This window comes from Toxotes jaculatrix, chromosome 9 (assembly GCF_017976425.1).
Source record: "Toxotes jaculatrix isolate fToxJac2 chromosome 9, fToxJac2.pri, whole genome shotgun sequence".
In the NCBI taxonomy this organism is placed as follows: Eukaryota; Metazoa; Chordata; class Actinopteri; family Toxotidae; genus Toxotes; species Toxotes jaculatrix.
This window is the reverse complement of record NC_054402.1, coordinates 15,178,041-15,191,359: the sequence shown is the minus strand read 5'-3', so window position 1 is coordinate 15,191,359 and position 13,319 is coordinate 15,178,041. Positions and strand designations below refer to the sequence as shown.

Sequence of the window (13,319 nt, the reverse complement as noted above, 5' to 3'; positions counted from 1 at the left end):
GCTTCCTTTTTTAACATTTTTGTGTGTGGTTATTGCAGGAGAAGCGTTCGGCCTTCCCACGGTTCTATTTCATAGGAGACGATGATCTGTTAGAGATTCTTGGACAGGCAACCAACCCAACAGTCATCCAGTCGCACCTCAAGAAACTCTTTGCAGGTCAGAAACCTATGTGTTGTTCTGTTCTGTTTTGTTATGCTTAGATCTATTCTGTTTGTCTCTGTTCTCTTCTGTTTTCTTATCCTCTGTTCTGTCCCCCCACTTCTCTCTTATGTGGATCTCTTGTAGCATACTCTCTTGGGCAGGGAAGGTAATCTGCTTATGTACTATTTGTGTAGGCATCCACAGTGTTGTGTTTGATGAGCAGTGCCAGCACATTGTTGCCATGTGTTCTTTGGAGGGAGAAACAGTGCCACTCAGAAACCTCATACGCATCTCCAGCCTCGTGGAGGTAAAGCTGTTGGGCAGAGTTTTATGTAAAAATGTATATTGTGTGTCCTCTGTCACACGTATGTTTTGTTGGACACTTGAAGCTTTGCGTGATTGTGTGTCATTTTGTCAGTACATTTAAAGAAAAGCATAATGTATTAGTATTGAGAGTTTTGTACAGTGCTTTTATCTGTACATGTGTTTGTGGCAGTGCATGAACTGTTTTTCTTCTTTCTAGGTGTGGTTAAGTGAACTGTCTGTGGAAATGAAGGAGACTCTGAAGCACCTGCTGTGTGAATGTGTGTCAGCAGGGAAGAAAGGGGAGGTGGACCCCTCTCGCTACCCATCACAGGTACATACACATACTTATTATATATAGTTTTTGTATATGAAGATACAATATCTGTTCTTTCTGTATATTCCCAAAGGCTTTTGAGGTAGCTAAATGTTTCTTCAGCAGTAGAAACAATGCTACATTTATTTGTTGTAAACTGCAGGTGTTTATAGTTCTTTATTATAATGTTTTGTTCAAGCTGAGATCCAAGACCATATGCCAGTAATTCTGCAGCTGTAAGACGGTGTGTCCTGGGATGTGATATTTTCCTGTTTCTTCTTAATTACTCTGAAGTGTCTGAACTTTCTTATTTTTGATGTAGATTCTGTGTCTGGCGGAGCAAATCCAGTTCACTGAAGATGTAGAAAGAGCCTTAAAAGACCAGAATCTGCAGCAGCTGGAGCTGGAGCTCAATGCCAAATTAGAACACTACACTACAGTAGATACCAGCTCTGATGATCCTGCTAACACAGGTAGGCCTGTGTGTGTGTGTTTGTTGATGTGTATTGGTGAATATATGTGTTTCCTTTCAGACTAATGTAACTTCTCCCAGAACTTTGAAATTACTTTCTTTTCGTAATGTTGAGCGATCCTACTAGATAAAGAAGCTTTGCCACTGTGTCTTCATTTGAGCTTGAACAAAATACTGACGTGAAAGTGCAATTTTAAACCAACAGCAGCAGTTTAGAGACACAATTCACCTGGAGATATGTTACTGAAATAAATATTAAGTGGCTGTTTTTTTAAACACTTCATTCCCTAAGTTTGCTCAGCCATATACTGTATCATCTTGTGGTGTTAATAACCAAATTAGTATTAGTCTGTGAGACTAATACCCAGATAGAAAGAGGAAGCTGAGAGACAGAGTATCACTGTTTGTACGATGGTTTTTGTCAAAAGGTCATTAAATGTTCAGATGTATCTCCAGCACACGCTTAACCTCATTTATATCTGAAGCAGATTCCTCAACCGTGTCCTGCTTTTTCATGTTTCTGATCACATTTGACAAAATTAACATATCTGCGGCTGTCCTTACAAACAGTTGCTACTTGACACTGGTGCTTTGTTCCACTATCAGACTCCCTCTTGTGCTGTTAATGATTGCACTCTGATCATAATCTTGGGTTGTTACTTAGGACTGAGAGATTAACACCAAATGACTGCTCTTGTGTGAATCTCTTGATAGCCAGTCAGACACAGGAGCCTGCAGAGGGGCAGTACCCTTTAAAGCTGCAGACAAAGTAGCTGCCAGGCTAATTTAATGACCTGGGGCTGAATATATAGCTATGTGAAGCATGACAGCAGTTTTTTTTTTTTTTTAACAGAACTTGAATTTGTAAAAAGGACTTTTTAAATTTAAATCAAGGTTTCTTATTCATGCATGAGATGAAAAGCTCCTCCATAACCCTGGTAGTGGCATCATTTCACGGGACATTGCTGCCAAATTCCAAATTTCTCTGTCATATAAAAATGCATCTGTGAAAGCAGATGCATTCACTTGCACAAAGTATTTTAGCAGGCCGGTCAGATTTGGAGAACAGAATACCAGATATTTCAGCATGACACTATGATAAGGACTATTATATATTTCCAGATGATATGGTTCATTTTGTGACTGTCTTCCATGCAAAACTTTACCATCCACTCTTGAAATAGAACTCATTTCCATGATAACATCTCATCAAATTACCAGCTCCCTTAAAACAACCAGGTAGGCTGAAGAGGCTGTGGAGTGGTGGTACTGATTAAAGCAGCTAAAGTAATGACAAGAAGGATAATCTAATTACCCAGTCTACATAAATGGGCCATAAACCCAGGCGGGGAGTGGGAGCTATCTCCCCTTTTGGCAGAGAGATAAGACAGGATGGTGTACATTTGGCAAGGTGTTTTGTACGCCTCTGGGGCAAGACTGTGGCATCAGTGATGCATTCCTAAATACAAGGCACCCAAAGCATCCACAGTACCTAGCAGATGGCATTTGAACCCATAATAGTTTACAATATCAAATCCCAGCTTCAGAGATGGATGTAGAAAAGTAATCCACAAAGAAGATTTGTGATTCAGACATCTAAGCCTAAAATGTCTGTATATAAAGTACTTCCTCTCTATAGCCATACAGGATTTTTGGGGTTGTTGCTGACGTTTAGCAGTAAAAAGAAATTCTGTTTATTACGTATGGACTATTAGATTAGTAATTTTTATATTTGTATCTATAAATAAACATACATAGTTATGCATATGTGTATAGTTATGTATTATTCTTACTACAATTATATTGTTCTTCTCTATTCTCTATCTTTTTTGTTATTTGCTCAGCTGTGACACTACCCTCTTCTCAAACTACTAAATAATTGGGGATGCCAAACAAGTTTATAACAATGACACCTTTTATAAATTACTTCAAGTGCCTTTTGTTTTTGTACAGTCATTGACAGTTAAGCCAGTATTTGTTTATGATTTTGACTTTCCAGGGTATCAATGGAGCTGCATTTATGTCTGACAGAGTTTCCCTTTCTAAATTGTTGTTTAAACATTTCACCTGAGATTTTGGGTGTGTTTACACAGTGAGTGGTCCCATTTATTCTGCTCATTGATCAATACAATTCTGCATTTTTACTTCAAACAGCTTTCCTTACACAAGAGCTTCTGTTTTATGGTAACATAGAAGCAATTTCTGTGTGCTTACAATTAACATCTACCATCTAGCAGCTAAAAGAGTGCCTGCCAGGGTTATCTGTCTTATTATTTAATGACCTGGGGAAAATATCACAAAACAAAGAACACTAAACAAAATAGTAATTACTGTGTTAGATTTTAGTGTAAAGATTGTTAAGAATTTTACATTTATTGTAACTGATAAAGAAAAGGGACAAAGAGGAATTTATGTTACAGAGAGCTTGCATTGGATTTAAAAAACCTGCCGTTTTACCGCTAAACCATAAAATATAATACAGACGTTTGTGTTTACTGGTGTACATATATATCTATATTTTTTTTATATACAAGTGCCAAATAGGTTTGGCCTTGATGAATACTGTAAATGACATCCTCCTTTATGATCAAGTTTTTTTATGTGTGTCATTTTACCAGTCCTGCCACCCTGATATTCATGCATGACTTCCTGCACAGAGTCCAGTGTCCTGCAGTTGAAGCTGAAGGCCTTAATCCTGGATATCATCCACAACATCAGTGTGGTGAAGGAGCTTAAGCAGGCAGAAGTTACCAGTCCTGATGCCTGGGCCTGGAAGAAGCAGCTTCGCTTCTACATGGGACCAGACAAATGCTGCCTCATACGTATGGTGGATGCACAATTCAGCTACACTTATGAATACCAGGTGTGTTGGCATGTAGTTACTGTATGTACTCTTCTTTTTTGTAGCTGACTTGACAAATACTTTCAAACATGCCCTGATGTTGCTAGGACTGCACCTAATAATTAATATACATACTATAGTCTCTTTAAATGTAGTATCAGGCATCCACACGTTTGTAAATGCTTTATTTTAATCCTCAACCACAACTGAGAAGGAAACCGTTTAACTACAAAATCCAGGTTTACATGAACTTTTTTATTTTATACCTATTGGGGGCAGTGTTTATGCAGAGATGAGGAACCCTGAAGATGTCATGCTGTGTTTCCCCCACTGCAGTTCCTTTTAAAAACACATGCTAGAATCAGTCTCACTCTCCTTCATTTTCTCTTTCTTGTCCTTTGTGTTTTTCATTTCTCACTCTTTTTATCCATCATCTCTCTGTTTGCCTTTATTCTATGCTGGCCTCTATCCTCCTATGCCCTTCCACCCTTCTCTCACTCCTCATATCTTTACTTCTGTCTGGTCATCTTACTGTGTTTCTGTCACATTCTTTCTCTTGTTATCACTCACTTTCTTCTCCATCCCAGGGGAATGCAGCTAAGCTGGTGCACACTCCACTGACTGATAAGTGCTACCTTACTCTGACCCAGGCCATGAAGATGGGGCTTGGGGGGAACCCCTACGGACCCGCTGGCACAGGCAAAACTGAGTCGGTCAAAGCCCTGGGGGGGCTGTTTGGACGCCAAGTGCTGGTGTTCAACTGTGATGAGGTGAAAAGAGGCTCTTAGAGAGCATGTGAAGGATTTAATTTCTGCATATTCTGAAAATATGCAGGTCCAGATATACACATTTGAATGAACATATCCATTGTACGCACATATGGATGTATGCTATGCAGGTGCTTAATGACGTTTTAATTTCTCATCATTCAACATATGAGCACACACTCAAGCACACACATGCACAACAAGACTGGTAATTGAGAACAACTGTCGGTGAGAGCACGCAAGATCTTTTTTCTGGTTTGTCTGTTTTTCAGGGAATCGATGTGAAGTCAATGGGGCGAATCTTTGTGGGCTTAGTGAAGTGTGGAGCGTGGGGCTGCTTTGATGAGTTTAACCGTTTGGAGGAAGCAGTACTGTCTGCAGTTTCCATGCAGATTCAGGCCATCCAAGACTCTCTCAAACATCACAAGCACACATGTGAACTGCTGGGGAAGGAGGTCAGAAAATACAAAGAGAGGCTGATAAACATGTTAATGTTTCCAAGTACTGATGTCAGAAACCTTTTCAATTATTATATTTTTCTGTTTAATTCATGCTGGTATACATACATACATGAACATACACAGTGCAAGTTTTAACATTAACCTGTAGTCCTTGCCTTTCTGTTTAATCAGTCTGTTAATACATAATAAAGATAGTTATTGAGTAATAATTTATCTATTGTGGAAGAGTTGGCTGCGTCATTAGTCGTCAATCAAAATATATTCATGCTATGATAAGACACTTTTTAATCAATGAAAATAACATAACCTTTCCTTCCTCTCTTCATACTCTAGGTGGAATTAGACCCAAACTCTGGGGTGTTCATCACACTGAACCCTGCAGGAAAAGGCTACGGAGGCCGGCAGAAGCTTCCAGACAACCTGAAACAGCTGTTCAGGCCTGTGGCCATGAGCAGGCCAGACAACGAGCTCATTGCTGAGGTCATCCTCTACTCTGAGGGCTTCAAAAATGGAGAAATACTGGGACGCAAATTGGTTGCAATTTTCAACCTGGCCAGGTAGAAACTGTGGAAATACTTTCCACCCGAATACTAATTATATGTGTATCACCTATCTGGTCTTCTTGTCTGTGTGGGTCTAAAGTGCCACTACTGTCTAATGCACTCTATTGATTTTGTGGATAAGTTATCCTCTACCTCCCGCCCCTTAGTGCTACTACCAGTGCTAAAGTTAATTGAGAATGTGTGAGAGTATGTGTGAAAATGTGCCTTTATTTGTATGTCCAGGGAGCTGTTGACTCCCCAGCAGCACTATGACTGGGGTTTGCGTGCTCTGAAGACAGTGCTGAAGGCCTGTGGCAGTCTCCTTCAGCAACAGAGGAAGAGTCACGACAAGGACAAGAGTAAGACCCCCTCTGGTTATTTTTTTATTTTAAGATACAATATCTCTGTAAGGCTTTACTTTTCCAATAGTGGAGCGTGACTGGAAACTTAGCAGAAAGTGGGTGCATCATGGGCCGTGACCTCGAGTCACATTCATGGCTGCCAGTAGTACACAGTACCTGAATATTTTTTGTGTTGGGGAAACAAAACTACATGACACAAAAAATGTGACACAGAAATCTAGCAAAGGGGTGGATGTTTGACAAATGTGACTAATGCAAAGCATAAGGATTAACTGAATTAAAAATACACGATGAGGTGTACGATCTCATTCCATCAGGGGCCTAAAAACAGGCAGGCTTCTAGCCAAACACAGTGCCAGGTGATTTAACTGATGACTTCTTTTGGTCTGACGTAGTGCTAATCAGTGAAGTCAGTTGGTATGGACTATGGTTTGAAATTAAAACTTAATATAAATAAAGAATAAACATTCTATAGCCCAGTCCTCATTTCTGCTTGAGGCTAGAGAGACTTGGCTTGAAACTGTATTAACTGCTACAAGCACAATACTCCCAAATCTCTAACTGAACTGTCTGCAGTTGAGTTGAATTGTTGGTAATGTAGGTGTCAGGTTCTGACAAGGAAGAAGAAGAGTGCATGGAATTAAAAATTCTGCTGCATCGAATTTTTTATCTCTTTTTTTTTTTATAGCTGTCAAAATTGATGGGTTACCGTTATGTGTTCTCTTAGCCCTTCATGACAAATTTGAATGACCCTGCTACAGATGATTTATCTAGTTAAATTTAAGCAGGGCACAGGCTGCTCTTTTTAGAGACTGTGCTAATAATATAGTTGAGATGAGATCTAAAAGCTGATGTGTTCTGAGGGAGTTAATCTTTTAGACAACATAGAGACACAATTATTTCAGGATATGCAGACAATACGTATTTAAGCAACCATTCTACACAATGTCCTCATATCAATTTTGTTTATAAGGTGTGTTAGAAAGAATATTTCCATGGTCATTGTTGTTGGACATTAGGGGGAATTTGCTGTAAATAGGGATTTAACAATTGTTTGCAGTTTTACTTAACACACTTCGTGGGTCAGGAATCTCCTAGTGTCTGTCTTGACATTTGATAATGGAAAGCTACTGAAAATTACCTTGTCACTTTTTACGCACTACTCAATATGAGAATTTATTCATGCTTCATAGGTGGAAAAAATTGTATAGTAATAAAGTAGAAGTCCATCAGGTAGCACAAATAAGCAAAAAGGACTAAATGGCCGTTTTACATGCAGCAATGGATCAAATCAAAAAATGTCTCTGAGACAGCCTAAGCGTGGACAGGCTAAGAAAACATTTGTAACATGATATTGTCATTTTGTGTTATTTTACTGTTTCAGAGGTTTTGAAAACAGCAACACGTGCCACAGTTCATGGCAAACATTCATAAACAAGCCCAGTTCAGATGTTTGAAGCAGGACCACTCAAATTACATGTACCTGATTTATATGCTGAGAGCTGATTGTAGGACATGAGCCACTAAATCAGTTACATTGAATTAGTTCCAAAACATGTCCAGAAAGCTCAGTGGTTCTGAAGTGGTATTTTTAGTGATAACTTCTAAACTAATTGTTGATGTGAACATCAGCCACCTGATGAGATAAACAAATCACTGAACATTCTGCTCAGTGGTTTGGAAACCAAATGATTTAATTGATTGTAGCAATGAAGTTATGTGACGCCTGTTTCTTCTGGCTTGTGACAGCCTACTCAACAGATCAGAATGAAATTTTAAAAAAAATGTATAAATCAAAATTTAATTGTTTCTATAACATCAGCATTTGATGTCTACATATGATTTTTCTTTTTGCAAATAATCTATGTTCACATATCCATTATTTAAAATGTCAGTGCAGTCAGGATGTAGTATATTTACATGGCTTATAATGTCCTTGTGGTGCACTATGTTTTGAATGTGTGGTTTAAATAATCCAAATTTGATTTATTTATTTATTTTTACATAAAGTCAAAAATCTGATAATGAACTGTCATACGGTCGAAGTGTCTAAAAAATATGTCCTCTGGGAATAGGTGAAACCGCTGCACTGACAGTAAGCTTCTGACCCGAAAGATAGAAAGTTGTAGAGCTGATGCAACAGATCAGAGGATAAGGTGATAGTGAAAATTGATCTGGTTCGGAGATGCTTATCCTGCACCCAGCAGGGTCACACTGCAAAATGTTTTGTTTATCTGTGTCTCTGTGCATGAATATCTCTTAAATGCAGCTTGATCAACACTATGCATGAGTGTACTTGAACATCAAAAGGCTCTATTGACCAGCACTTTCTCTACACACCTGCTTTTGTCCTTGCCCTTTAAATCCTCTAATACAGACACATCAATTGACATCCAGCCCAAATACTCCCCTCAAAAACTTTTCTTCCCTTGAGCTTTACACTTGTCTGTACTTTTGTCCTTCTCCATTCTCTTGTTCCCAAATGCTTTGCCTGAGTTCTTTTGTTTACCTCTTCAGTACCTCTTTCCCCACCACCTTCCCCCTCCTTCTGACCTCTTGTTAGTTCTCTCTCTGATACCTGGCAGTCGATGCTGCTCTCGTCCCACTTGCTCTCGCTCCCTGTCCCCCCACCCCCACCCATCTTCCCCTCATGTCTCTGCTTTTCAATACACCCTCCTCTATCGCTCTCTCTTCATTTTCCTCTCTGCCTCTTCTTGAATCCATCCCTCTCTCTTTCAAATCCTTCTGTTCCACCACCCGCCCTTTATCTGTCCAACACACACGCAGACACATCAACACACACACCACATGCGCTTCCTGTCTGTCAATGAGTCCCCAAGGTTTTCTGGTGTTTGTCTCTGTGTGTAGTCGAGCCACGTGTTTGTCTCTTCTGAGAAAAAAACAACATTTCTTCCTGCAGGAAAAGCCAACGTCTTTGGAAAAGAGATTTGGAAAAGTATCGACAGTCTTAAATCATGACGGGTTTTGGTAATTAGCACTTTTATAACAGGGCAAAGAAAATGGACAAGTTAAGTTTTATGTATTTTTTCAGCTGTAACAGTTTTATATTAAATCAGTCTTTTTCATCTGCATTCAGTTCAGGAGAGTAGTCTGGTGGTGCAGGCATTGAGACTGAACACCATGTCCAAGCTGACGTTTGCCGATAGCTCCCGGTTTGACGCTCTGGTCAGAGACGTCTTCTCTGGAGTTAATTTCACCGACGTGGAGGACCAGATACTCATGCATGCGCTAGAACAAGTCTACAAGGAGGCACGACTTGAGCTTATTCCCAGCCAGGTGTGTGCAGGAGGATATTTGTTTATTAGCTGAATATACATGTTATTATCACAATACAGTACATGATGTGAAGTGATGTTTGGACAGTGTTTGAGATTACTCCATAAAAAATATTTAACATTAACTGAGACAATTATTGGATAGTTTTTGTTTTTTTTTGAATGATGGTGGAAAAATCACGGATTAATTGCTGACTGTGTTTCTATCTCTACATAGCTGAAGAAGGCACTGGAGTTAAATGAACAGCTGAGGCAGCGTATGGGTGTAGTCATTGTAGGGCCAAGTGGAGCGGGAAAGTCTACACTCTGGAGGATGCTTAGGGCTGCTCTCAGCAAGACAGGGAAACTGGTGAGTAATAGACCAACTGCCTACCTGGATTCTCCTTCAGCAATTCACACTCTACATGTGTTCAAAATTCTGTATTATTTAGATATAAAGAGCATGAAGAGCATTTATTCAAGAGAAAAAAAAAACTTTTCCAATGTTGAGTGCCATCTTGCTTGTATTCTTGCAGGTGAAGCAGTACACAATGAATCCCAAGGCCATGCCTAGACAGCAGCTGCTTGGACATATAGACATGGACACCAGAGAATGGGCTGATGGCGTCCTCACACACAGTGCCAGGAATGTGGTCAGAGAACCACAGGGTAAGGAAGAGACACCACTAAAATAGGTGCAAATAGGTTCTAACACTCCGTCTTGCTCAGTCAGACTTTTGAGAGCTTGCATATTGTTTAGTGCACGGTATTGGCAGCTTTAACTGGAAAAAGTTCTTGCACTGCACCTAGTACACTCTACACGGACTGAATACAGTTATCCTGAAGTAGTTTACATTTGTTTTGCTCTGCATTGGATGTATTGAGGTGAATGGACTGTATGTACAGTAGATGTATTTTTGTGTTTTCTAGAGGTGAGCTCATGGATTGTGTGTGATGGTGACATTGACCCAGAGTGGATCGAGAGTCTGAACTCTGTGCTTGATGATAATCGGCTCTTAACCATGCCCAGTGGAGAGCGCATCCAGTTCGGACCCAATGTTAACTTTTTGTTTGAGACTCACGACCTTAGCTGTGCCTCACCAGCTACCATTTCTCGCATGGGCATGATCTTTCTCAGGTCAGTCAACCTATGCAGACAGTTTTAATTGTTTATTTGTACTAAATTCCATCTTTCTTAACTGGCTTGTCTCACTGATTTTTTTTCTGACCTACCCTTTTTCCAACTTGCATCGATAGTGATGAGGACATAGATGTGGGTGCCTTGGTGAAGTCATGGTTGAGGGGTCAGCCAGAGGAGTGTCGCAGCAACCTAGAAAACTGGCTGGGAGACTACTTTCAACGAGCCCTGGACTGGGTCCTCAAACAGGTAGCGTTTGTTCTATCCTACTTCTTCACACTGGCTCAAAAACACTCAAACTGGTGCCGAATTTAAACACACTTTGAACAAGAAGGGCAATTAGAGAGAACAGACCTCTGCCAAGGCCAGTGCCATGCAACCTACACCAGAGTTCAGAGAAAAGAAATTCTAATTCATAGTAAAGGATCGGGATCTGCCCCAGAATTTGAATGGGTTCTTCCCTGGCCCATGCTCCAGTGCTCCACCAGTTTCAGTGCAAATCGCTTCAGTACTTTTTGCGTAATACTGCTGACAAATTAACAAACCAGCAAACAGACATGGGTGAAAACATTATCTCATAGGCAGAGATAACTAAAGGTTTTGGCCTGAATGCTGAAACAGCACTGATGATTTTGTATGCACTGAACAACATGTAGCAACATTTTCTGTGTATGTCGACGCACACTGGCCATACTGGTGACTAAAATATAGGACTGACTGAATACATGACCTCCATATACTCTGGGCAACTTTATATTTTAATATATTTAATTGCCAACATCACACAAGAGAGATAAACTCTCCAAAATAACTTCAGACCAAGCTGAAACTAAACAGTTTTCATATTCTGTTTAGTTGAGTATCACTCACACCCTTGTTTTCACTCCATTTATTCCAAAATATTTGTAAGATTTTTATTTCAAAGTTGTATAAACTCTTCTGCTCTTCTTTACTTTCATCAGAATGACTTTGTGGTGGAGACTAGTCTGGTGGGTACAGTGTTCAATGGTCTGTCACACCTCAGTGCTGTGACAGAGAGAGGTCAGTTCATTGTTGGTCTTCTTAGAGGTTTGGGAGGAAACCTCAACATCAAAACGCGACAGGAGTTTTCCAAGGAGGTAAGGACCCTTGTGTTTTCTTTTTTTGCACGGGCAGGGGGCGACAGTAAGGACAGTTTAGTTTTAGGATTTAAATTTTATTCATGTCTCAACCTTAAAGGCTTGTTTCTTACATTAAGTCTTCTTAGCTGGAACTGATAAAAAAAACATAGAAAGATGAGTCATCATTCAAGTACTAATGCAGGATATGCACCTGGTGGGGAACTTCAGTGATGCTGTTACTCAGAAAGGTGCCGGTCCTGATCCTGATGCTTGCTCTCTTTCTTTGTACTTCTGTAGTTACTGAGCTGGGCCAGGGAAAGCCCACCAGATGCCAGAAAACCACTAGATATCTACTATGACTCTGACAGTGGCCAGCTAGCAGCCTACAAATTCCAGCGTCCCGAGGGCCTCACTCTGGAACAGCTCTCTCATACACACACACTACCTGTTATAGAGACTCCAGACATGCAGAGAGGTCTACGCTGTTTCTCCCCTTGGCTCACTACTCAGCACAGGCAGCCCTTCATGGTGGTCGGGCCAGAGGGCTGTGGAAAAGGGTAATTATACATATGCAGAAATAAAAGCACACAAATTTGCATAATCATAAACATAGTCATATACGCACACATGCAAAGTTACACATTTGGAGATGCACTGTGAACTGTACATACACGAATTCACAAAATCACATGCAAAGCCACAACAACTACCACAGCTACTAACACTAACTCCATCACTGGGATAATTTATATTAACTCTTTAAGCAAGATTATTGTCATCGTTTTATAATGTTTTGCAATGGCATTCTGTAGATACAGTTTAAGCAGGCACTCTCCCATGCAAACCTCCAATTGGCCTTCTTGTAGAAAAAGATTTAGTGAGGCCACGGTGTAAGAGTGTGCATTATGGATTGTTAGGCAGAGGCAATCAAATGCGGAGGCTGAAAAGCACACAAAGCACACAATCAACACTGATATCAAAGCCTCTTTTATTCAAGACTTGACCTTTTGTATAAAGGCACTGACAAGTCAGAATAAGGAACAGATCTGCGCGTGCATGTGCTTTGGCTCTTGAATGTGTACACACAGAGTTGTTGCCTCAAAAGTAATTGCTTCCTACCCCAGAGATTTGAAGAACAAGGGTCGCTCAGTTTGCCTTTTACACTCCAGTTGAGTCTCTCTCACTCTTTTCTATTCTCATCCCCTTGTCCTCCCTCACTTTGCCTGAAAGGTCACCAGCACTGGGTTTTTCAGCTTAGTCTGCGGATAAGAACATCTAATTAATTTACACACGCATTTACTGGAATCAATTATTCTATCTCTATTTTGCGCCCTTATAAAATGTCTCACTTTGCCTTTGGGTCTGTTCTGACAAACACTGTTCTCTAGATCCCAAAAGTCCCTCTTGTTAAATACAGCACTAACAAACAATTCCCCTCTTCCCTTACTGCTGTGACAACATCCTAAACATACATGAAACTGAGCTGGGAAAAGGTTGAAGCATTTAGGCATTTAGCTCAAGCTTTAACACAGTGTGAGATCACGTCTCTCTTCACACATAAATATATAAAGGTGTGTGTGTTTCTTGACCTTTTTCTGTG

The 13,319-nt window shown here is 40.1% G+C and overlaps 1 protein-coding gene across 1 annotated transcript in view; it reads left to right on the top strand.

Annotated features, from left to right (window-relative positions):
- The window catches only part of LOC121187330 (cytoplasmic dynein 2 heavy chain 1), a 111,820-nt gene that overhangs the window by 17,125 nt on the left and 81,376 nt on the right, over window positions 1–13,319 (top strand). Inside the window, exons 32-47 of the mRNA XM_041046522.1 lie at window positions 39–156; window positions 336–448; window positions 665–778; window positions 1,083–1,233; window positions 3,890–4,095; window positions 4,662–4,844; window positions 5,114–5,296; window positions 5,636–5,859; window positions 6,088–6,203; window positions 9,304–9,503; window positions 9,720–9,851; window positions 10,018–10,150; window positions 10,412–10,619; window positions 10,739–10,868; window positions 11,582–11,737; window positions 12,017–12,276. Of these exons, the coding sequence (XP_040902456.1) occupies window positions 39–156; window positions 336–448; window positions 665–778; window positions 1,083–1,233; window positions 3,890–4,095; window positions 4,662–4,844; window positions 5,114–5,296; window positions 5,636–5,859; window positions 6,088–6,203; window positions 9,304–9,503; window positions 9,720–9,851; window positions 10,018–10,150; window positions 10,412–10,619; window positions 10,739–10,868; window positions 11,582–11,737; window positions 12,017–12,276 (2,627 nt within the window). The remainder of the gene's footprint in view (window positions 1–38; window positions 157–335; window positions 449–664; window positions 779–1,082; window positions 1,234–3,889; window positions 4,096–4,661; window positions 4,845–5,113; window positions 5,297–5,635; window positions 5,860–6,087; window positions 6,204–9,303; window positions 9,504–9,719; window positions 9,852–10,017; window positions 10,151–10,411; window positions 10,620–10,738; window positions 10,869–11,581; window positions 11,738–12,016; window positions 12,277–13,319) is intronic.